This window comes from Lepidochelys kempii, chromosome 23, assembly GCF_965140285.1.
Source record: "Lepidochelys kempii isolate rLepKem1 chromosome 23, rLepKem1.hap1, whole genome shotgun sequence".
NCBI classification, from domain to species: Eukaryota; Metazoa; Chordata; order Testudines; family Cheloniidae; genus Lepidochelys; species Lepidochelys kempii.
In genome coordinates this window covers 2,378,385-2,402,913 of record NC_136402.1, presented here as the reverse complement: position 1 = coordinate 2,402,913, position 24,529 = coordinate 2,378,385, and the positions used below count along the sequence as shown (strand labels likewise).

The 24,529-nt window shown below is 49.5% G+C and overlaps 1 protein-coding gene across 2 annotated transcripts; it reads right to left on the bottom strand.

Moving 5' to 3' along the window:
* Positions 1-1,161: 1,161 nt before the first annotated feature.
* Positions 1,162-24,491, bottom strand: NAPA (NSF attachment protein alpha). 2 transcript variants are annotated; one of them, XM_073322291.1, is made up of 11 exons: positions 24,321-24,491; positions 16,408-16,487; positions 15,643-15,759; positions 10,775-10,821; positions 10,060-10,137; positions 6,741-6,796; positions 5,730-5,814; positions 5,300-5,404; positions 4,904-4,972; positions 3,649-3,699; positions 1,162-2,883 (listed from the first exon to the last, which is right to left on the bottom strand). In XM_073322291.1, exons 1-11 carry the CDS (start codon positions 24,416-24,418, stop codon positions 2,782-2,784), a joined length of 888 nt encoding a protein of 295 aa, XP_073178392.1. In that variant the 5' UTR covers positions 24,419-24,491; the 3' UTR covers positions 1,162-2,781. The 2 variants fall into 2 exon arrangements, with proteins under 2 accessions (XP_073178392.1, XP_073178391.1); XM_073322290.2 differs by lacking the exon at positions 5,300-5,404 and having other exon boundaries at positions 24,321-24,481.
* Between the last annotated feature and the right edge of the window lie 38 nt (positions 24,492-24,529).

The window sequence follows — 24,529 nt, the reverse complement described above, 5'->3', positions numbered from 1 at the left end:
GAGGTATTTTTTCATGCTTTGTATGTATAAAAAGATCTTCTACACTTTCCACAATATGCATCCGATGAAGTGAGCTGTAGCTCACGAAAGCTTATGCTCAAATAAATTGGTTAGTCTCTAAGGTGCCACAAGTACTCCTTTTCTTTCTATCATAGCAGCACATTTATCCACCTCCACAGAACAGAAATCGCTGCTGTTTGGTCACTGTAACTTAGGCTGCAGGAGGAGGAAGAGTCCCATTCTACACCCAGGATTTCTTGGGCCTGTTAAAAATGTGGCTACAGCATGGCCAGTTCTCGGACGGTGACCCTGGAGCTGTACCAGTTTACTCCAGCTGACCACTTGTGCTTGTTTATGTCAAGACTTGACCAATTGTTGCAGCTGCTTCAATGTACTAATGAACCAAACTGCTGAGAGGGACCATACCTCTAGCTTCTGAGGAGACAGGCTTGTTAATGAACAGCTGGAACTCTTTAATAGGTTAAGATAGAATGTGGTCCAAGGACAGAAAATATCAACGAAAGCATCAGCTTAGAACAAAAAGATAAATCTCAGCTGTTCATTAATTCATGTCTACCATATGTGCTGATGGATGAATGGCTAAACAGCTAAACTGCTAACAGGGTGATTTTGTGAGGATTCCATGCCCAAGGTGAAAAATAATAGCTCCACAGAGCCCAGACAGATGTAGAATCTACCCTAGCTCTCAATGTGTCAACTGAATTAACTAAATTCTAACTGCAGAATACTTCATTCCGACTCGTCAAGAAAATGTTTGAGAGAGTTCAGGTTCAGTGGGTAAGACTGGAAATCAGCAAAACCACTTCTTTCCCCGTCCAATCCAGTGTTACAAACGGTGACTCAATGTAGAATAGTTCTCACGGGGTTTTTTTTTGGGAGGATAACGGGACTGAACCGAACAGACACCTGAACACACAGGGGGAAGATCTGGCAAATGAAGGTGGGGTTTTTTTTGTTCGCTCCATAGCCAGCGTTCAGAATGGAATCACCACTTAAAGGGATTGCAAGGTAACGGGAAAATGCAGTTGCAACAAGAGGGAGAGGAAGTGGTGCAGGGAGGATAGGACATGCATGCCCACAGTTGCGCTCAGTGAAGCGGCGTGAATTTAGCTGCAGGGTCACAGTTAGAAACAAATCTGCTTCTGCTCATGCAAAGTTTTTATTTTTCTTGTGCAATTTTTCACTACACTCAGCAAGAGTCGCTTTCTGTTGACATTAAAACATGCAGCAAGACTTCCTGTTTCTTTCAGCAAACAATACAGAAGTGGGGATTACTGCAGGGTAAACCCTGAGCTGCCCCAGCCCCACCCCTCTTGGACTAGGTTTCAAAACCAAGAGAATAACCTAGAAATAAAAACCTTTATGACAACACATACTGTACACACACAATACTGAATGGGAGTAACATTCCCTTCCAACCAGGTGCCATACCCACTGCAGCAAGTGGCCTGCTGCGTACAGAATTCACCCACGCTGTAGAGTCTTCTACTGCCTAATCTGAGATGGGATTAAATTAAAACAGTCACCACAGAAGGGTCTGCGAAGGTTATTCATATACCAGAAGCACAGAATATTTTTGGCTACCCACGCGGTGTGGGAATGACTGTCCAGTCCCGCTCTCGCCTCTTTCGGCTGCACGCGAATGACAGTGTCTGACGCCCCTTAACAGCTGGCCATAGAGCAGCACTACAGCCCTGTGGGCAGGGGGAAGAAATGGGGTTATTTCTCAAGCTAGTATGTTCAGCTGACAATGAGAAACGGGAAAGAAGATAATTGTGATTCAGAGCGAAGTGACACTTCCTGTCAGCTCCTTGCAGAGCTCTGGGGATTGAGAGGATGCCCTGGGAAGTATTTGCTGCCAAGATGTTAGACAAGGGTTGTACGGTTCTTCACTGAAATAAGCAGGAGATAGGAAGTGCCAACTTGTGCTTGCCACATTCTCCAGCTCTCTGGGGGCTAGGAGAGGGCAGAGAGTAGCAGAATCTGTTCTCACAGCTCAGGCCATGGGGGAAAGTCACTGCACCTGAAATCTCCCAGCCTAAAGCAGGGTTCTGGGCTTGCTGGAGATACTCAAAACTCAGGCTTCTGAGCCCCTACAGGGATGCGATCACAGGCTAGGGAGGGGAAGAAGTTAAGGGCTGAGGGAAAGGCTCTCCCCATCCCCACTCCTGCTGGTACTGAGTCTGAAATCCCTGCCTGGGATGGGCAAGAACTGCTCCATCTGACAGTCTGGGGCAGGAGAGGGGGCAGTGAGAAAGGATCTGTTCTAAACAGCAGGAATTAGGAGGCAAACTGAGTTTGTGCTGTCTTCTGAAACCAGTGTGAAGTGAGTCAGGGAGAAAGCAGGTTTAAGATCTTAATCATACAGAATAATTGTCATACAATTAAATATCTGAAGAGGGAACAAGAGGGATGGGGAAGGGTGTTAGACCATCACACCTGGACAGGAGCCTGCAGGCAGGTTGGGAAGCTCCGCAGACTAGGAATTCATCTGTTTGGCCCAGGGGGAATGAGCTATGTCACTTCAAGACATCATCTCTAGAGCAGCTGAGGCAGGTGGTTACAGCCACACACCCTGTCTTTGTTAAATGAAGTTATGCTCTTTGGGTTGTGGGGCAAAAGGGTTATGAGACAAGGGATAATAAGTCACTGAAGTCTGAATCCTTCTCCTCCAGGCCCTACCCTCCCCACCCCAAAGATATCCATGCAGACTTCCGTGGAGGAAAGAGTTGACGGTGACCGGGAAGGAAGGGATGGGGTTTAACGTAGGTCCTCCTCTTCGCCCTGGATGGTTTTCTTGATACGGAGGAGCATGGTGGTGAGCCACTGGTCCAGCCGTGAGATGGTATCGTACTCCTTTACCTGGAAGGTCAGGGAGAGAATCAGAATGAGTGACATACCACATGGCTGTATTCACCTGGAGGCTAATTAGCATTATGGAGCAGGAAACCAGCTATTGTACTCGATAAACTATGGAGCCTGGGATTTCTACAAGAAACAAATTCACTCATGGTAAAACCCAGCTTCTCTTCCCCATGTTCTCCTTAGTCCTTAATGTTTCTAGGTTCCATGTTTTTAACCCAACTCGTGTTCTGAAAATTTAAATTTCCCCTCCTCATCCCCCACCCCCACCCCCAAAAGTAAACCCACACGTAGTTTGTTGTGGGCTGATCTGCAGAAGTGCCATGCTCCTAAGACTCCTGATGAAGCCAACATGAGCTGCAAACTGGGCTGGCACAGAACAGAAGCCTGGACAAGGAAGTCAAGGCTTCCCAGGCAGGTGGAGGGGAAAGAGCAAATTAGTAACAGCCCTACAGAGAAGTTAGGCAGAATATCTGCCCAATCCATTAGTCTGTACCAAGGAAGGGACAGGAGCCCTACTGGCTGGTAATTTATGGCAAGATGGGACTAAGTCCTTGAGAACACCCTGGAGCGAGCAATCCACTACCAACCCTGGGTCTGGCTAGCACAGCGATCACACAAGGCACGCTGAGCCTTCTTGTTTCTGACAAGGACTCCTCACACCCACGTTTGCAATTGCTACACTTGCTTCCCAAGCAGACACTTCACACCAGTCTCTCTCCGGTGCTGAGCTGCATTAGACGCTTCCCTCCCCACTGCACTTACAGAGTCAGTGTAGCTGTCGATGTTCTGTTCTTCATGAGCTTCCAGCAGCTTCTGAGAGGGGGGAAAGAGAGGAATAAGGATCAGCACAAATCTGGACTAATTTCCACGCATGGCAGGAACTTCCAGTAACCTGCTGCACCTCTGATGCTTAAGCTAGGTCACACATGCAAGCAGAGACTCTATAGCTAAGCCAGCCTTTTTAATGGGAAAATCCAACTGACAGGCAGCTCCAACTGAACAGTTGGCCTGTGTATCAGGATTGGATCTGGCATTTTATTTTAAGCACAATAGTTGATTAAAGCAACAGTTTTAGAGCACTGTCTGTAGGAGGGTAGGAGCTGCCCTAGCAATTCACACCAGTCCAGTACTCACTCTGCAAAAATCCCAGTTCTGGAATAGCCAGCCCACAGGGAAAGAGAACTAGTCCAGGGGCCTTTTACAATCCACCTGGGGCATGGGTACCCTCCTACTTCGTTGTCACTTAGCAACACTGCAATTCAACAGGCTTCCTGCATACTGGCTTCATAATCAGGTGATGGGTTCTCACAGGGGTCATGAACAGAGCAGGATGGCTCCTCACCTTGCTAAAGGCAGGAATGGATTTTGGTATTGGTCAGCTGGACTAGAGAGCTAGGGATTCTAAATGACTGGACCAATAGAAGAGAACCACATGCTCCTCAGACCAGCAGCTCTCAACCAGGGGTCCAGGGTCCCCTGGGGGGCCATGAGCCGGTTTCAGACAGTCTGCCAAGCAGCGCTAGCATTAAACTCACTGGGGCCCACAGCAGAATGCCAAAGCCCCACTATGCAGGGCTGAAGCCAAAGCCTGAGCAACTTGGCTTTGCAGGGCCCCCCGTGGCATTGAGCCCCGAGCAACTGCCCTGCTTGCTACCCCCTAACGCTGGCCCTGGCTTTTATATGCAGAAAAACAGTTGTGGCACAAGTGGGATGTGGAATTTTTACAGAATGCTGGGGGGGCCCCTCAAAAAAAAAAAAAAAAGGTGGAAGACCCCTGCCTTAGACCATTAGAAGAGTCCTGTGAATGTTAGTGGAGGAATAATTTCACTCTAGATTTGCAGAGAGTTTGATTTTAAACTTCCCCATCTGGACATTTCTCACACGGGTTCCTCTCCCACGGCACAATACTCTGCTTCTGTGTTGGGGAAGGAGGGGGGAGACCCATGCGCAAATGCACCAGAGATTCTAAGGTCTGAGCCACCAGGCAGTGCAGGGACAATAAGGAGGAGTCACTCACTTTAACCAGTTTGCACTCCCTGGAGTCCGAGAAGGCTGGGAACATCTCTTCGTATTTCTGTATGGCCAGCTGGAAAGACAGAGGAGTGAGAGCCCAGCCTGCGGCTCGAGTGACTGCTCACAAAGGGAGCAGGGGAACTAGACTGCTTAGACTGGAGGCTCCTTGGGACAGGGCTTTGATGGGTTTTCACAGAAGGTCACTGCAGTAGCAACAGAGCTTCCCCACGCCAGCTTCATTGCAGGCCCCTCTATGGGCTACCCTTGCTTGAGACATTTAAATGGACCAATGAGGTGCTGGTGAGAGGGGCGTTTTCCCGTTTTCGGGAGCAGGCCCTTCGGCCCCCAGCCTCGCGCCCCACTCGGTAGCACAGCGGCAGCTCTGTAGCACCAGACCAACCTTTGCGTTGAGCATGTCAATGCAGAAGTGGCAGAGGGCCGCCTTGAAGAAATACTCCTTAGCGCTGTACTTCAGCAGGGGACTGTCCATCGCATTAGTGCCCACCTGCAAGGCACCAAAGTGATCAGATTCCTACTGAGGGACAAATATTTGAGTGCCAGTCCAGAATGTACATGGAGCAGGGGGACACCCCATCTGAATCCTTGTCCTCTACATTAGGACAGGAGCGGCTAGCTTCCTGTACAGACCTGCTGCCTCAAACACACCCAGCCCTGCCACCGCAGGGATCCAAAGGTGAGGTTGCAATTGGATCTCCGCAGACCCAGGGAGTCTCCCCAGGAAAGGGAAAGGAAGGGAGACACCACGAGGGGTCTCTTGTGGGATGACAGCAAACACGCCTGCTCTTTAAACACAATTAAGAGTCCCAGACCTGCTCGTAGATCTCGATGGCTTTCTGGTACTGCTCCAGCTGGGCTGCATAAGTGGCCACTTTCAGTAAACATTTGTTGGCAGAGCTGCAAAGAAACAAAAAAGGCAAGAAACAGGCTGATGGCGTCGTCCCGAAGGCTGAGCTTCCCAGGGGCCATTTGTGAGGATCGTGAAGTGTGCTCCCTTTCCGAGGGAAGAGCGCTTAGCGTTAAGTGAAAGATGGCACTGTCTCAGATACACTCAACCAACCACACAAATGCAGTTTTGCTTTTTTGCCCCCCAAGCAGCAGGAGACCCCAGGATCCCGGCTTTAGCACATGCCTTGTTACTGTTACGAAGGAGAGCTTTCTACGCCAGCGAACTGTGGTGGAGGGTCCAGCCCACAGGCTGACTACACAGGATCAAGCAGCCCCTTTAGGTGTGTTCTGTTGATCTGCCACTGGGCCCAGGTGCATAAGAGTTTTCTCAGTATGATTATGCCACTAAAGAGAGGGGAAATGAGTGGTGTCTGCATCATACCCTTTACGGCGACGATCACCACAGTCAAGTCCTTCCTAAAGGCTCAGCCACAAACCCAGCTGTGCACCAGAGCGGGGAAGCAAGGAGGCACAAGGAACCCACTTTTACTCCCATGTGAGTGATCTGCAATGCCAGAGCCTGTGCAGCAGGACAGCAGTTCTAGCCGGGCTACTGCTCACCCTCCCAGAGAGGCGGGAAGAGCCTTAGCTCTGCTGCCATCATGCATGAGCTAGCAAGCTGCACCAGTGAAGGGGTGACGCAAGCAGAGCAAGGGGAAAGAGACAGGATTGTGACCCAGTCCCAACCAGCTCCTGGCCTGGCCAGCTACATGCTACCCCTTATTTGGGCTGGATGGACGGTTACAATACCCCCTTAGGGGAGCTGTGCTGGAATGGCAACCCGTATGCCTACAGAGCGCAGGCATTAACGCATGGCTGCTATGCTGCTCAGCCATGTTCTACAGCAGGAGGAGGCAAAGCAGCAATTGATTTACCTGTTGGATTCTTCCCCTTTGTAGTAATCAGCAGCTTGCTCATAATGGGCTATCGCCTAGAAAGAACGCAACACACCGTGAGAGCTCCCCAGCCAGTTCACTGGCAGCACTAGCAGAATTGAGAGACCAGACCACCACCTCCCGAGGACAGCACCACACGCCAGAACTGCGGAGAGAATCCTACACACAAAATCCACCCACCCCTTCAGCCAGCAGCGCTGCCATCTGCGAGGCAAGCTCCAGAATGCAGGAGCTGAGCTGAGAGGTGTTGATCACCACCCAGCAATGGAGTCCAGGTTCACAGAGGGAGCCTGTGGCTGGAGCCTCACTAGAGCCTAGAACTTCCATCCTCATCAAGCACTCCTGCAGTAGCGGCCCCAACCAAGACAGGCACTGCATGAACACACAGAGTCCCTGCCTGAGAGAGATTACACAATTTAAACAGACCACAAAAATGGTCATCACCCCTGCACACACACAAATGGGGACCAGAGGCCCAAAGATTAACAGACTCTGGGTACAGCATGCAGAAAGACTGGTGGAGGCAGGAACTGACCCCAGGTCTCTCCAGTCCCCATTCAGTGCCTTAACCACAAGGCCATCCTTCCTCATCTTGTCTGAGCTAGATCCATTAGGCATAGTAAACTGGTTTGTAGCTTTCTCTGAGTCAGTACTGTGAGACTGCCATGGGACCACAGCCCACCACCCCCGAGACAGCCCCAGCACTGTGGATTTTCTTCCCATCAACTCCCAAGTAGAATTTTACAAGATACCCCCCCAGCTTGGTTGTGATGTTGCACTCCATATGCTTTATGGAAATATGCTTATGAATAGGATATAACTGGAATATGCTTTATGCTAAATACCCCTTGTATGGTATCATTAGAAAGCTTGTAATCTGCTGAGTGTTCATCCTATGTTTCCATGTATTATTTCTAGGTCTGGAGTTGGAAAAAAGATATAAACTTGTATTACTGATGTAAACATATTAAGTGTGCTTCAGAATCAATGAACTGTGAATGGGTTTATTTACCTGCAAGCCTTCCTATGTATGTGTGGGCCAGCCCCTGGGTAATGAAGAATGAGGTGTCTCAGGGACACGTGACCATGCCATCTGATACTGAAATCCATCTTAAATCTTTGGTTTCAGAGTAACAGCCGTGTTAGTCTGTCTTCGCAAAAAGAAAAGGAGTACTTGTGGCACCTTAGAGACTAACCAATTTATTTGAGCATGAGCTTTCGTGAGCCACAGCTCACTTAATCTTGTACTTTTCCATTTAGAAGGAGGGGTGGGGGGGGTGGGGTCAAGCACAGACAAAAGATCCCCACCTTGTGCTAAAGCTATAAAAGGGCGTTAACCTGTAATCAGTTTCTTAAAGTATTAGGCTTAGGCTTAGACAGTGGGGGAGGTTTAGATTGGATATTAGGAAAAACTTTTTCACTAAGAGGGTGGTGAAACACTGGAATGCGTTACCTAGGGAGGTGGTAGAATCTCCTTCCTTAGAGGTTTTTAAGGTCAGGCTTGACAAAGCCCTGGCTGGGATGATTTAACTGGGAATTGGTCCTGCTTCAAGCAGGGGGTTGGACTAGATGACCTTCTGGGGTCCCTTCCAACCCTGATATTCTATGATTCTATGATTCCGTGTTTCTGCTTTATTTTGCTTGGTGACTTACTCTGTTCTGTCTGTTATTACTTGAAACCACTTAAATCTTACTTTTTGTATTTAATAAAATCACTTTTGTTTATTAATGAACCCAGAGTAAGTGATTAATACCTGGGGGAGCCAACAGCTGTGCATCTCTATCAGTGTTATAGAGGGCAGACACTTTATGAGTTTACCCTGTATAAGCTTTATACGGAGTAAAACGGATTTATTTGTGGTTTGGATCACATTGAGGAACTGGGTGCTGGAGACAGGTAACCTGCTGAGCTGTTTTCAGTTAAGTCTGCAGCTTTGGTGGTGTGGCCCAGACCCTGGGTCTGTGTTGCAGCAGGCTGGCGTGTCTGGCTCAACAAAGCAGGGTTCTGGAGTCCCAAGCTAGCAGGGAAAACAGGTTCAGAGGTAATTTCAGCACGTCAGGTGACGGTCACAAGGGGATCTCTGTGATCGAACCTGTCACACCGGTTTTGTCAAAGTTGCGCCAGTTTAACTTATGGAGCAATTTAAACCAGTGCCAAAGGCCATCTAGACACTCATTCCCTTGACACCAAGGGTATTTTGGTTTCGCTTAAATCAAAGCGAAACAGGTTTGAACTAAACTGAAAAAAGCCAAAATAACTGTTCACACGGGTCTAATTTACACAGCGCCAGTTTGTGTGTGGGCAGCCTACAGAATCCCAGAGGCAGCAGCAGACGTTCTCCCTCACAAGGAAGAAAGTTATTTCTCCTGGAGAGCATTTGGTGAATCTATTCCCACAAAACAGGAGCAGTGATCCTAGGGGCATACAACTGGCATCGACTGCTCCTTTGGTTCTCAGACACCCATGTGAGCCACATGCGTTAACCTTTAATCAATTGCAACACGAGCCACGCCAAGTGTCTGCAGAGATTTTTTGCTAGTTGACAGCATCCGCATTCCAAGCGCCTGCTATTTGTTCCAGCTGGCGAATTTTTAGTTTTGCTTCTGTTTATAAACCTGGTAACTGTGTCCTGCCCAAGGGGAGGCTTACGAGACTCAATTCTCCACTGCCCAGCAACTTGTGCAGTCATTTACACAGGCATGGAGTGCTGCCATTCTGATTGGCTGAAGTGTTTTCCACCCATGTTGCACTGGTGAGAGTGACCACAAGGTGCAGGACAATAGAGAACCTGGCCCTACCAGATCCAACTTAAGGCCAGCTGGGACCATCTAATATGACCTCAAAATGGATCACCAGTTGCCAGAGCTCCACCTGGATTTGACCTCAGGACCTATGGACAACCAAAGCAAGATCCAGACCCCCTCGGCTACCAAGCCATTGGCATCCACCCACAATCTCACACTTCTGATATTGACTGGTACCAGCAGCTTCAGAGGAAGGAGCAAAAAAAACCATAATGAACAATTGTAACAACCTGCTACAAAAGCCCTGCAAGGGGATTTATATCCCTAATTACCAAGAAGTTACTCTAACAGTGGGTGTTCTCATTAGCCATGAGTGTGTCTAACAGGATTCAAATGCAGGATTAAGCTCAAGTCCTCGCAAGGCTGCACACCCCAGACACAGCAACAACATCAGGCCAATCACAGGAGACTGTCTGCATTTAATCTATTTCTAGATAAGAGAGCTACAAGGTAGACAGATTCCCTCCTCTCCCCCAGCATCCTCAGGACTTACCTTTTCTATATCCACCAGCTCTGTCTCATAGATCTCCGCTATCGATATGTGATGCTTGGCGGCAATGGTGAATCGGCCCTGGAAGAGGAGGGGGAAATTAACGCACGTCCACCGACTGAACAGTGTCAGCTCCTGTGTCTTTTCGCTTGCACTACACTTGCACTGGGGAGGATGCACTGGCGAACTGCAGGGGTGTGTATGATAATTCCACACTGGAGTTCTCTGAACTGCACCACAGTGGGTATAAACACACCTGCCATGGCAGCCAATTCTGAAGTCGCTACAAACCCTTCTTTTGAGTCCAATACTGGCTTCATTCAGCTGGCAAAACTGCAGCAGGCCACCCTGCTCAATTTGATCCACACACAGGTCAGTACACAAGCTGAATTATGTCTAGGGTGCCCATTCACTGCTGTACCCAAGTGCTAGGCTGTCAGGCAGAGGCACCCTTTGCTTCTGCCTCAACTTGGCCAAGAACACAGTAGCTGAATCACTGACTCTTCCAAGAAGTTTCGTGGTACCTTTAGGGACCACAAGTAGTCAGGGCCTTGAGCGGATGTCTGATCCGGCTGACACCACTTCCAGCAGCACAGCACTACAGGGTTGAGAGCCTAGGGAAGAGCGCCAGCTACTGGATCATCCTCCCTGCTGCAGCAGCCCAGAAGCAAAAGAAAGTTCTGTAGTTTGGTCCGCAGACATGGCGGAACAGACTTACCATGTCTGTGTAGATCTCAATAGCTCTGATCAAACAGTTAATGGCCTCTATTTAAAAAAGAAAAACAAAGAACAAAAAACTTTTTTTAGCATAGGCGCTTGGAGAAATAAAGCCATTCAGTAACTCTTCTGACCTGCCTAAAAATGATGAAAACCAGGTGTTTGTTTCTAGCACAACCCCTCCACAGAGATCAATAGCCACTCAAAAGCTGCTGAGGCTGCAAACCTCCAGGGAACTGAGAGCAGGCAAGAGGTGGTACCATAGCTAGAAGGGGCCTGCAGAGGAGCTAATGAATTGATGAAGATTCCCTCTCTAGTGGTGTTATTTGTCCCCCTGCGCCCCAATGTCTCATGCAGCGTTGTCCAGACCAATCCAGCAAAAGAAAGTCTCAGGGGCCAGAGCACAACACAGCAATGAGTGAGGGGATCAGGAAACTGCCACTGACCTGGCTAGGATGGTAGATATTACTAAGCACACAAGAATCCTACAGTATTCCGGTCATCGACCAGACGCTGCCTGCGAGGAAGCCACCAGCTTAAGCTTTAGGAGCTTGTGCGCGTTGTACCCGTAACATTTACAACACTGTAGCACTTCCAGGCCCCTTGGGCTCAGACACTTCATGAGAGACAGTCCCTGCCCTGTAGGGCTCAGTCTAAAGGGCAAGACACAACAAAAGGGCAGGTGGGAGGTGGAAGTGGCTGGCCAGAGATCCCACAGCAGGTCAGCAGCAGAGCCAGGAGCAGAGCTGACATGGCTGGACACTCAGCGCAGTGCCCTCTCCTCCAGACCATGCTGCTGCTCCACAACTGTGAAAAGACTGAGTTGAAAGATGTGCGCAAGCTACTAGTTTATTTGCCCTAAACGACGAGCTTTGTTCAAGGTTAAGGACAGTCACATGCAAAGCTCACCAGCACAATCACTAAAATAAGAAAACAAGGTGCCTCCATAAGATTTTATGGCCCTGATCCTTCAACTGTCTCCATGCAAGTGAACCCCTAACATTTCCACAAAGCCTCACCAATTTCAGCTAAATCAGGGGTGACCCCTGCAAGTCTAGGATCTAAAGTTCAGAGTTCACTTGACACAAAGCAGGGGGAATTCCCTGCTCTTCAGACAGGATTTTCCAGCCAAAAAGATCTGCCAGGAGCTCATATGAACTATGACACAGGGCTTCCAAAGACAAGGCCACCAGCCTGCTCTGGGTAAATACCTCGCAGTGCGGTGAGCAACACAAGATGGCTCCCTTCACTACTACATTTTGCTCTATTACAAGAGGAATTTCTCTCACCAGCATTCCCCAGAAAGATGTGGGAGGCTGTTTTTTCAGCATATAAATACCAAGCTCTGACAGGCAAATTTTTCCTACTGTTCCCAAATGCCACTTGCATTGCTCCCAACAGGAAGCAGAATGGCTAAAAATCAGCCCTAGGATAAGCAGGTGCAGCTGCCTCTAAACCAATAGGTTTCAGAGTAACAGCCGGGTTAGTCTGTATTCGCAAAAAGAACAGGAGGACTTGGGGCCCCTTAGAGACGAACCAATTTATTTGAGCATGAGCTTTCGTGAGCTACAGCTCGCTTCATCATCGGATGCAGGCATCCGTATGCACCCGATGAAGCGAGCTGTAGCTCACGAAAGCTCATGCTCAAATAAATTGGTTCGTCTCTAAGGGGCCCCAAGTCCTCCTGTTCTTTAAACCAATAGGTGTTGCACCCGCTGAATCTTAGACTGCATTTAGACCAAGGGGCCTGGAAAGCTAATGCAGGTTGGGGGGGAAGGAAGAGAGACTGGGAGTAACATAGGACATGAACGGGGGTATTTATCAATAAATCAGGTCAGGTTCCATCCACAAGCATTTAAAAGGGAGAACAACAAGTCCCACATATTGGGCTGGACATAGGAATCACTGGGTGAGCCTCTCTGGCCTGGGTTAGTCTGGTCTGATCTTCTGCATGTCATAACGGTTCCATCTGGCCTTCAAGTCATGAAAATATTTCCTCAGTGCTGTGAGCTCTGGCACCTGGTATCAGTACCCAAGGCCATTTAAGCCTGCCAGACACATTTCCGTCCTGTACATTGATTAAGGGGCTCTCTTCCCCTCTCCATAACTTGGAAACTGTATCACAAGGAAGAAATAGCAGCTGCCCTCGTTTCTTCCCTGAGCTACGTCCAGCCAGGCCCCCAGTGCTGTCCCACAAAGCCAGGGATTAAGAGGGGAATTTGGGCTGGTAGATTTGGGGATTTTTTTCCTTTAATTGGGTTTGCCTGCATGTCCAGTTACTGAAACCTCTAATGCCCAGGGTTTACAGCCAGGTTCTTCGGCAAGAAAACATAGCTGCATCAGAGCCACATAACCAGGCTCTCTCCCTTCTAAAGGCAGGCCAGACTTGCTCTGCCTGTCCAGCCAGCTCACAGCAAAAATGCCACGATGCTAACCTCAGGGTCCTGCTACAGGCTGGGGACGTTGGTGCTCTGAGCGTCAGAGTAGAGGGCACACTCCTGCTCTTGTGATCCTGCTGCTGGACAAGGAACTACCGTTGCAGGAATTGGTACACTAGTTACATGTGCAAAATTGTCCTTTTGCCTGGCGTAGGGTCTCTTTAGACAAACAGAGCTCATGCCTTCTTAAGGGCACTCTGCCCAAGTAATGGGATTTAGCAGAGAGGCAAAAAATAATCCTACTGATGAGAGGGAAAAATACCACGAGCCCCACCGGAACTGGTTAAGATCCCTCTGCCCACCATGCCCAGATACCATCTCCCCCCCACCCGCTTGCAAAAATTACTCTGGAGAACAAACGCTGGCTGCTCTGCCGAGAGCAACATGGCTGGATAATCAGAATCTAAATCTCCAAAAGATTAGGCAAATCCCCTAGAGGATTAAATTTGTCGTCTCCTCAGGTTACTTCATTATCTTTTCTCCAAAATCACCACCCAAGCAGATCTAACTGCATGTGCAAAACCCCAGCTCAGATAACCATGGTGTAAGTTATCACCCTCAAAGCATGCAACTTCGAGTAGAATCCCTCTTGTGCTAGGCACTACAAGTAGACGGACACAGTCAGCACACACTGGTAACTGCTCTGAAGAGGCCTGCAGAGAGTCCCACTGATGTCATGAGGAGTCCACAAGGGTCTGCTCCCACAGAACTGCTGGCAGGCTATATGCCCTTCATCAGCAGAAAGATGTAAAGAATAGTTAGTTCTAAGAACTCATTCAGTTCTCTGCTGCACAGGGAACATTTGTACAGAGCAGTCTCTTAGAAGCTTAATTAGGAGACTTTACACTTTTCTGCATGGCCACACACAGCACATCTCTGTGGGCTGCCCAAGCTACCTCATTTTCAGCTGCACTCCTTGCTGTTATCTCTTTTGATAAGGTTAACCAGCCACAAGAAGCTCCACACAGAATTGAGTCCTAAGCTTCCGGTCTTTGCTGGTTAGGGTCACAACCAGTGTGACTTTGCCATCTGTGAAAGGAGGCATGCTCCCAGATGGTAGGTCAGATTTTACTGAGGTCCCCTACTGAGCAGGGTGGTATGCCTGCTGCATCCTAACCCACTAATCCACATCAGAGAGAGTGGAAATTGCAGCAGTCAGCACTGCAGAACATTCACTCCAGCACAATATTCCAGCTGCCCAGTTAACAGTCACATCTGCAGCTTCAGAGAAAGCCCCCACCAAGCACTCAGAGTCAGGGCAGCAGGAGTAGTATACCTGGAAGCTACTGCAATATTCTAGTAATGGGTTTATCCCAGCGCAACGCAATTCTCTCACACACACCCATCCCCACCTCACATGGATTGTGACCAGGGTGGTTCTCTTAGAACAGCAGCACAACACGACAGACAGGCTCTTCAGGTTGCACAAGGATTTCCACTGAACTAGGAATCTCAACGTGTAACTTGACAGGCAAGCTGGCCAGTGGGGTTTGCTCCCCCAGGCTGCTAGCCACATAAAAACGTCCATGCTGGGTCAGACCAAAAGGTCCATCTAACCCAGTATCTTGTCTTCCGACAGCAGCCAATGCCAGGTGCCCCAGAGGGAACGAACAGAACAGGGAATCATCAAGTGATCCATCCCATTGCCTATTCCCAGTTTCTGGCAAACGGAGGCTAGGACACCATCCCTGCCCATCTTGGCTAATAGCCATTGATGGACCTATTGTCCATGGACTTATCTAGTTCTTCTTTGAACCCTGTTATGGTCTTGGCCTTCATAACATCCTCTGGCAAGGAGTTCCACAGTTGACTGTGTTCTGGGTAAAGAAATGCTACCTTCTGCTTGTTTTAAACCTGCTGCCTATTAATTTCACTGGGTAACCCCTAGTTCTTGTGTTATGAGGAGTAAATAAACACTTCCTTCTTTACTTTCACGCAGGAAAGTGCATTGATCAACTTTTGGTGGTTAAGGGTGCAAATCAGAAAAAGAACGTTTCCACAAAGGGATCTGAAGTCTTTCTTTACCCCTCTTCATAGGGATCTATTGGCCATGATATACCTATGGCTGGAAGATGGTGTGCAAATACAGTACATGAATCCAGCTAAACATCCATTTTATATAGTCCCAGTTAATCAGTGCATTTTATGGAGTTAGTGAATCCTCACCATTGTACAAGAACAGACCCAGATGGAGTTACTCAGTCCTAGCAGACTCACAGCCTGCCAGTCTGTGGCAGAGCTTCAAAAAGAACCCAGGAGGAGTCCTGATTCCCAGCCCCCCTGCTCTAACCCACTGTATCTCATCTCTCTCCCCAAGCCAGGAATAAAACCCAGGTGTCCTGACTCCCAGCTCTTCCACCAGAGCCCCAGCAGAACCTAACCCTCAGCACCTGGAAAGCAGAAGAGGTGAGCAGCAGCGCTGACATCTTACCTTGTGGGTCAGCTTTCTTGAAGGCATTGCCAGCATCCACGAAGTTGGTGGCCGCGTCGTGCTTGCTCTGCAGCTGCAGGTGGAGCTGTGCTGCCTGGCAGAAGGCGTTCCCCGCAGCTGGAAGAGAAACCAGGAGGGTGAGGAGCACAATCCCAGCCATTCCCGAGAGGCCCGGGAGGGTCATTTCACAGGCACAGCTTCCTTTTTCCGAAGTATGCCAGATAGTGAGCTAAGGAACCCAACGTGAAGGTGGAGTTGCACAATGGTCTTTGCCCGCACAGAGGGGACGTGTTGCCGTGCTTTGCCACTTCATACTCAAGCTCCAGGGAATCCCAGTTTAGTAGCAGCAGCAGCTGCCTCTTACAGCTGCCCCCCAGTTCACAGGGAAAACTGAGGGGAGGCAATCAGCAAGGTGCTGCTTAGAGAGCACTTCCCCATGGAAGAGGCCATGGCACTTGTTCTCATGCCAGGAGAGACCTAGCAAGCCTTGGGCCTGATTGTCAGAGTTGCTGATCCCTTGCAGAACCCACTGGCTTCAGCAGGCGTTCCGAGTGCTCGGATCTCCCAGAGATCAAGCCACTGATGCAGCATGGTCCCTCACCGACACCATACCGAAATGATGGACTCTGCTGCTCGTGCTGCCGCAGGCTAGTGGCACAAACTCAGCGTTACTGCTCTGTCCTGCTGGGGGACCCTACCCCTCCCCAAGCCCGCCCAGAATGGAATGGTTAACAGAGACAGCAGCATCGGAGCAGGCGTACATACCGCTCCAGTTCTTGACCATTTTGAACATGTTTGCTGCTCGGGCGTAGATATCACATGCTTCTTCTATCCTGGAGGAGCCCCTGAAAAACCAACCAACCAGACACCACTTAAACTCATCATGCTGGAAAGCTCCAGTCCTCCGCTCACATCACTGGAAACTCCAGTCCAGGGAACGTTTTCCCTCTTGGTAGCAGAAGGTCCCCTGCCCTACAAACAGCAGCTTCTCCATGAACACTGGCTAGAATGTTGGCCAAAGGAGCCCCTAACTCCCCAGGGTGCCAATTTAGGAGAGCTACCCCTCACGCCTTCCTGCCTCTGAACTCCACCAACTCATTCCTGCAGCCAAGAATGCTAGACTCCCCCCCCATGGACAGGAAGGCTTCTCGGAGACCAGTCACTAAAAGCCCCAAAAAACTCCAGAACCCTTTTGCTAGAGAGTCAATGAGAAGCAATCCCTGGAGCCATTTCAGAGACCACCTGAAAGCTTTGCAGAGTACCATGCACACATGTGATATTCCAAGTGTTCAATGGGCCACCTTGCCAGACTGTTCTCCAAAGACTATAAGAGCTGAGAGTGAGACAGATACCCCATGGAAGCAGTGTCGTTTACACCAAGTAAAATGGGGTCAATGATTCAGAGGGCTCAGCTAGTGGGGGAAGAAAGGAAAAACATGTCTCTTGAATGAAGCCATCAATTCAGCCCTCCTCCCATATCTGTTCTCTACTGTTAATCTAGCAAAACAGATGTTAGTGTGGGACAGCCATAAAAGCCACTGATGAACAACCATAGATCTTAAACCAGCTGCGTGGATCCTAGAAATAGCACATTCCCAAGTGCGCGGGGGAGGTGGGGGGGGTGTTCAGCTGCCAACTGCCAAGGCAGCCACGATGCCAGCCAAGATCAAGAAGCGACTTTCAGTCTGCCCGTTAACCTCAGAGGGGAAGTTACGAAGCTGGGGCAGAGTTAGCCTGCTAAGATAAATCATTCTATATTCAGGCATTGCAGCAAGCAGGCACAGTCCCCCCAGCTGCTGTTAGTTTTGCTAATGAACACATCCACCTATTGAAGTTATTGATTCTGACTAACCACCCTGGACATGAGGTGACAGACAATCCAAGCTGCATCATGTCAGTGAGTTTGTTGTTTTTTTAAAATTGGAAGATCAAAGAGTTTATGCTGCATTTTTCCCCCATTCATAGCTCTGCAAAATTAGAGGTAGCAAGAGACCGCGATGCTCATAGCAGGGAGATGTTTGCTGGCACATCTAGCAAACAGAGAAATAAAGGCATATTTCTATTGTCCTTCTCACCAGAGAGTCTCAGAGACTCAAAATCCCTGTATGCTATGCAAGTGTCACCCATTTTAAAGGTGGCAGAAACAGAGAAAGTTTGGTCTAACATCATAGTGAGACGGGCTGAGCCAGGAATAGGACCCAGTTACCCCATATCCCAGCTCCTCTCTACCCAAACGTGTGGCTAGGACAAATATTCTGCAGAAGTATTTCAACTTTATCCTACAGATAATTTATATCCTGGGATACAGATTGGCAGATGGCTTCGACCAGCGTGCTTTTGTTTGCAATAAACACTCTGCTTTTACATGACAAGCAAGCATTTCCATGTCTCCCCCAAAGACTGGAGTTTCATTTCCATTTGAAAATTGCTTGCATATGGCAGAGACAGACCTTGCCAAACTGCTGGTCAGAGCCAGCAAGCGTTTCCAGTAGTTTGGATCAGCTTGAGGGACAAAGTTATCCTTAAATCCCGAATCAGTTTCCAAAAAGGGGCCAAAGCCACTACATGGTTGCCATGGAACTCATTAACTGAACACAGGCAGCCCAATTCCCCATTGCCCTGTGTGTTCATTTACACCAAAGACATGGTGAGTGTACTACACTGGTATTACACCAGAACAGGACTGTATTACACTCACTTAACACTGGTGTTAAGTGGCAAGGTGCAGGGCAGTGGAGAATCTGGCCCATAGTTCCTAGCAAGAACAGGAAAGCAACTAACTAGCTAATTACCAACTTAGCTAAAGCTACTAACCTGGAAATAAGATTTTTCACAGTAACTGAGGAGTTCACTATTTGGAAAACACAAAGGCAGTCCACTACCACTGCAAAGGTGTGCAGTGAGCCTAGCTCATGTTTACTCCCCTGAAACCAAACGTTTCAATCCCAGCAGTCAGTTGGGCCCTCTATCCTGCCTAGCTTGATAAAGAGAGTCAACGCAATTTGTCCAGTTCTTTAAGTCGGCCCTTAAGAAGTCAGGCCACCTGGTGCAGTGGATGGTGGCAACGGTTCATTGCGTGTCCTGGTCTCCTTCATCAAGTTATTCCCCGATGCTATGCACAGGTGTCTGCCTTGCAGCAGTGCTGCATGTACAGTTTGTAAGGTGCTTTGGGATCCTTTGAGCTGAAAAGCAGCTATGGAAGTGCGAGGCTGGTGAAGGTTTCAGCCGTATCAAACGTACCTCTGTCACAAGGAAGTCCAATGTTTTAGATCAGTGCTAGACAAGAATATTCTCATTAAATATTTCAATATACAAGGTTTTACCCTCCATACCCTCTTTGAGGTTGGAGCCTCCAACTAGTACCAGAGCGTGAAGACCTTGACAGAGAACCGATATGGTTTAGAGAGGAAGGGTGACCTTGTGCTTAAGGCACTGGACTTTAACTCTGGAGACCTGGGTTCCATTCCCAGCTATGAAAAAGAATTATTGGGTCATAGAATCATAGAATATCAGGGTTGGAAGGGACCCCAGAAGGTCATCTAGTCCAACCCCCTGCTCGAAGCAGGACCAATTCCCAGTTAAATCATCCCAGCCAGGGCTTTGTCAAGCCTGACCTTAAAAACCTCTATCATCTACCTGGGCCTCCGCTTCAACCTGTAAAACAGGGATAACAATCCTTCCCTATTTCACAGAGTCCATGCAAGGAGAAGTAATTAAAGAGGCACACACACTATACTGACAGATAGCAATGTCCAGCATCCAATAAGAGAATCAGCATTGCTAGGTATGTCCTTAAAGGAGACTGCTACAATGCTCTACAGAGAAAAGCAAAATTTAGACTGAGGTTCCAAACCAACAGCAGGAGTGAGTCTGGATCAGCTTCCATGTTTTATTTACAGATGCAAGTTTTAAGCATTTGACTAATGGCAAGCAGACAAGTTAAATCTGAGCAATATGTATTTGTAAGTAGTGAGATTTTGGGGAAGTACACCTTGTTTGCAGACAAGCTACCATAACCACCGAATGCCAATTAGCATTTAGCACAATGGTATCTGATGTTATGTACCAATGACTTGTTTAACATGAGTTGAAAGCATATAATTTATGATGCACACTAAAAACATCACTAGGGAATTTTAGTTGTTAAAAATGTCCTAAAGGGTTTTCAGGGGATAGATTTTTAAAGCCACCTAAGATTCAGAAACACAAATCCCAGTGACTTAATAGGGCTTGCCTGCCTAGATTCTTTGGTTTATTTTTTAAGTCCCCCTTCAACTTTATCTTCAACTGTGTCTCTTAAAAATAAAAGCTTTGTATATGTAAGTGTGTGTATATACACACTCAGCAAAAACTTTTGTCTATCTCAGTGTCTCTTCCCTGTTCTGCTACTCTAAACTGCTTTTTGAGTATACATTTTGTAAGAGAAGAGCTGCACACAACAGTATTACTGTGTCACATGCCAGTATGAAATCCAGGTTCCTAGAACCAGGACATATTGTCTTTGAACATTAGATTTAGCTGACACAATGTGCTGCATTCTCACTTGTTACAGGCAAAGAATTTTAGGAGGCATAATTTAACAGCCTCTTTTGGAGTTTTCCATTTCCTATTTTATTATTAAGAATCATATACTTGACATCAGCCACCTCCTCTCTCCTCTGGATAGCCAGCCCGCCAGCTTCCTCCCCAGCCCCCACTTTTATTTGTGCTGGTTAAAAAATCGTTATCTATTGCAGCTCCCTGCTCTGGAGACCTTGGGAATCTAGTGGCCCAGATGAGAGAAAACAATGTGCCTTGAGTCACAAGAAGCTTGTCATTTGCTCTTGTATGCCCTCCCCAAGCCCTACCCCTCTGGCAGCTGCTGCTTCAGCTGAGAACCCAGCCTGCAGCACAATCAGATACACATCTAGGACAAGCTGCAGAGGCAAACTGAGCTCTCCCATAGGGCACAGGATTAAAGCCGCTAGCTTTCAACTAACCCTATCTCCCCCAGATGGGACTGCATTTTAAACCCCCCTCCGCATCACCACACATGATTTAGCCACGTGCAGCGTCTGGCCACTCCACTGTCTCTCACACACACAGCTCACAGCCATTCCTATCTGCCTGGGGAAAACTGCAGGATTCTTCCCTACAGAACATCTCTAGTATCCAGTCCAGTTTCTAGACTCCCAAGCAGAGATATTTCTGCAGTAAGGGATCTCATTGCCAGCGAGTTTTCCCTGCAATTTATCCTTTATTTCCCCCTTCTTTTTATCAGTCCTACCCATTGCCCGTGTATCACGTTAAATTCCCCTCATTATTTAGAGACATGACACCCTTTAGTTCGAGGTTGTTTTGCCAAACGACACAGACCTGATCCTTCCCTCTATATCCAGTTCCTCCTGACCATTTGATTATTGCTGTTCTCCTCAGACCTCCCTTCCAGTCAGTCACCTATGTCCCAGAACTGAACATAACATTCCAGCTATGGAGTCACATGTGGGAGGAGGGGAGGCGGGGGGAATTGTCATATACCTTTTTCTAGTGACATGCTGGCTCTGCAGCACACAGCCTCAAAATTTGCATCTGCCTTTTCTTTGGCAACTCTAGCACATTTCAAGCTCATATCTAATTTGACGCTCACTGTCACCCCTAAATCAGTCAGCCATTGCCTCTTCCTCAAGTCGTGGTAAGCCACTGAGTACTCTCCTAACAACATGCACTTCACTTCATTTACAGAGGATCTTAAGGCCGGTCAGAGGGTACGTCTACACTACAAGCACTACAGCAGCAGAGCTGCAGCAACACTAGTGTAGACACTTTTTACAGCAACAGGAGAGGGTTTTCTATTAGGGTAGTAAATCTACCCCATCAGAAGAATTCTTCTGTCCACCTAGTGGCATCTATACCAGAGCTTAGAGTGGCTTAACTACATCTCTCGAGGTGGGAATTTTTCACATCCCTGATTGATGCAGATTGGTCAACCTAAGTTTTAGGTATACACCAGGCCTAAGTCACAACCACTATCTTGGCAGACACACGGGACTGAACAAAACCTCCAGAGCTAAAAGAGTGAGCTGCGACAGCTTGAGCTAGAGCACCAAGCTTCCCCAGCTGGAGCTGTAACAGACTCCTATCCTCCGCAGATTGGGCAGAGAGAGATCTAAGAAGGATTTGAGATGATGCAAACTGATGAAAAAAATATTTCCATCAATAACTGAAATTTGCAGATAGGCAAAGAAAGAAAAGTGCTGCTTGAGAATATATTGGAGTTTGATTTAAGGATATTTAATTTGGATAGTTTGACACGTGATGTTGACAATTTGTGATTTAAGGTTTACAAAGCTTTAGTTTTTCGAATATACAGTCATTAAATGATTAGTCTGCCCCCCCCCAATTTCCTGCAACTATGAAATTTAAATTGACTACATTCAAAAAAATACTTGAAAAGAATCAACCAACATTATAAAATAACACCAAGTTCTGCCAAGCGTACCTATACTGCACACTCTGCATGGTGTTACATCTATACATGCACATTGCATCTACTGAACATAAATCAGTTAAAAGACAGGTTTCAGAGTAACAGCCGTGTTAGTCTGTATTCGCAAAAAGAAAAGGAGTACTTGTGGCACCTTAGAGACTAACCAATTTATTTGAGCATGAGCTTTCGTGAGCTACAGCTCACTACAGCTCACTTCATCGGATTGGTTAGTCTCTAAGGTGCCACAAGTACTCCTTTTCTTTTTAGTTAAAAGACAGTCATTTAAAGTATCCATGCAGGGATCATTACTTTAGAACTAGTACAGCCTGTCTAAACTGATAACATTTTACCAATGCAAGCTAAACCAATGTAATCCAGACATAAACCACTTGAGGAGCATCCACATACAAAGTTGCATCAGTTCAACATCACATCACTTTATTTCAGTGGAGCCTCAACCATGGACCAGGACCTCCTGGTGCTAGGTGCTCTACAAACAGAACAAAAGGACTGTCCCTGCCCCAAACAGCTTCCAGTCCAAGTAGTTAAACTGGTGCAACTATGTGTTTAGACCAGGCCTTGCGGTCTTTTCTGCCCAGGTCTTCAGCTTCTGCAGCCACACACGGCCCGCAATGTGCTACTGTGCTAGCCTTGGATGTCGTCCAAGATTAGCAACATTTGATTGTTCTGAGTCACTCCCCTAATGGATTGTCTACACTAGGAAAACACCCAGATACCAAGTACAGGTCATCACCAGCGGTAGCCAGACAGAAGCCACTGTGTAGACGAGGCTCATGCCTGCACCCTCCCATTCCTTCTGCCCGCCCCCACCCACCGTGATACATTACTGGTCCCAGTTTCACCAGAACAGGCTCAGTCCTCCTAGGAGTAGGGGGGAAGCTGTGGGGACAAATCCAGGCTGGGAACTGACTCCCCCTTGCCCCCAACTCAACAGGTCAGGGTGGACTGGCACTAAAGCACTGCAAGCCTGGCGGTGGGGGGAACTTGGGGGGGGGACAGGAGAAACACTCCCCCTGCTCTCCCCTTAGAGACCAGCGCCATCCCCCCCACCCCCAGCAGAGGCCCTAGGAGGAAGGGAGTTGCCTCTGCAGGGATCCTAGAGGGGGAGGCTCCTAGTTCTGGGGTCACAGAGGCTGTCTGGGACACTCCCTGCAGCCCAGCCCCCTTCACCAGCCTGCCCCACAGACCCCAAGCACAGAGCCCCCGCCAGCTACCCTTCCCTTCCCAGCAGCACCCACTGCAGGACACCGCCCGCCCCTCACAGGTCGCCCCCCCCCGCCCCCGGGACTCACCCTCCCCCCCCCGGGGACTCACCCCCCCCCGAACACCTCACAGGTCGCCCCCCCCCGGGGACTCACCCCCCCCCCGAACACCTCACAGGTCGCCCCCCCCCGGGGACTCACCCCCCCCCCGAACACCTCACAGGTCGCCCCCCCCCGGGGACTCACCCCCCCCCCGAACACCTCACAGGTCGCCCCCCCCCGGGGACTCACCCCCCCCCCCCGAACACCTCACAGGTCGCCCCCCCCCGGGGACTCACCCCCCCCCCCGAACACCTCACAGGTCGCCCCCCCCCGGGGACTCACCCCCCCCCCGAACACCTCACAGGTCGCCCCCCCCCGGGGACTCACCCCCCCCCCGAACACCTCACAGGTCGCCCCCCCCCGGGGACTCACCCCCCCCCCGAACACCTCACAGGTCGCCCCCCCCCCGAGACTCGCCCCCCCAACACCTCACAGGTCGCCCCCCCCCCGAGACTCGCCCCCCCAACACCTCACAGGTCGCCCCCCCCCCCCGAGACTCGCCCCCCCAACACCTCACAGGTCGCCCCCCCCCCCCGAGACTCGCCCCCCCAACACCTCACAGGTCGCCCCCCCCCCCGAGACTCGCCCCCCCAACACCTCACAGGTCGCCCCCCCCCCCGAGACTCGCCCCCCCAACACCTCACAGGTCGCCCCCCCCCCGAGACTCGCCCCCCCCAACACCTCACAGGTCGCCCCCCCCCGAGACTCGCCCTCCCCTCACAGGGCCCCCCCAACACCTCACAGGTCGCCCCCCCCCGAGACTCGCCCCCCCAACACCTCACAGGTCGCCCCCCCCCCGAGACTCGCCCCCCCAACACCTCACAGGTCGCCCCCCCCCCGAGACTCGCCCTCCCCTCACAGGCCCCCCCCCCAGCCGGCGGACTCACCCGAAGAGCCCCGCGAAGAAGGACTGGGAGCCGCGGACCTTCCTGTCGGCCTCGGCCAGGAGCTGCAGCGCTTCCTTCTCCTTCCCGGCCGGGTCCATGGCGGCGGCGGGAGAGTGGGGGTCGGCGGGCGGGGGGGGCAGAAGCTGCCGCGAGCGCCGCGCCCCGTCACGTGAGGGCGGAAGGCCTGGCGCCCGCCCTCTTGTCACGTG

Bases quoted from the DNA above. Each gene is read 5' to 3' on its own strand.
- NAPA (XM_073322291.1), bottom strand. From the start codon at position 24,418: ATGGACCCGGCCGGGAAGGAGAAGGAAGCGCTGCAGCTCCTGGCCGAG. The intron at 5,815-6,740 runs GTAAATCAATTG...GTTTCTTTGCAG, and splicing joins AAAGGGGAAGAATCCAACAG to CTCTGCCAACAAATGTTTAC. The intron at 3,700-4,903 runs GTGAGTGACTCC...CCCCCCTCTCAG, and splicing joins GGGAGTGCAAACTGGTTAAA to AAGCTGCTGGAAGCTCATGA.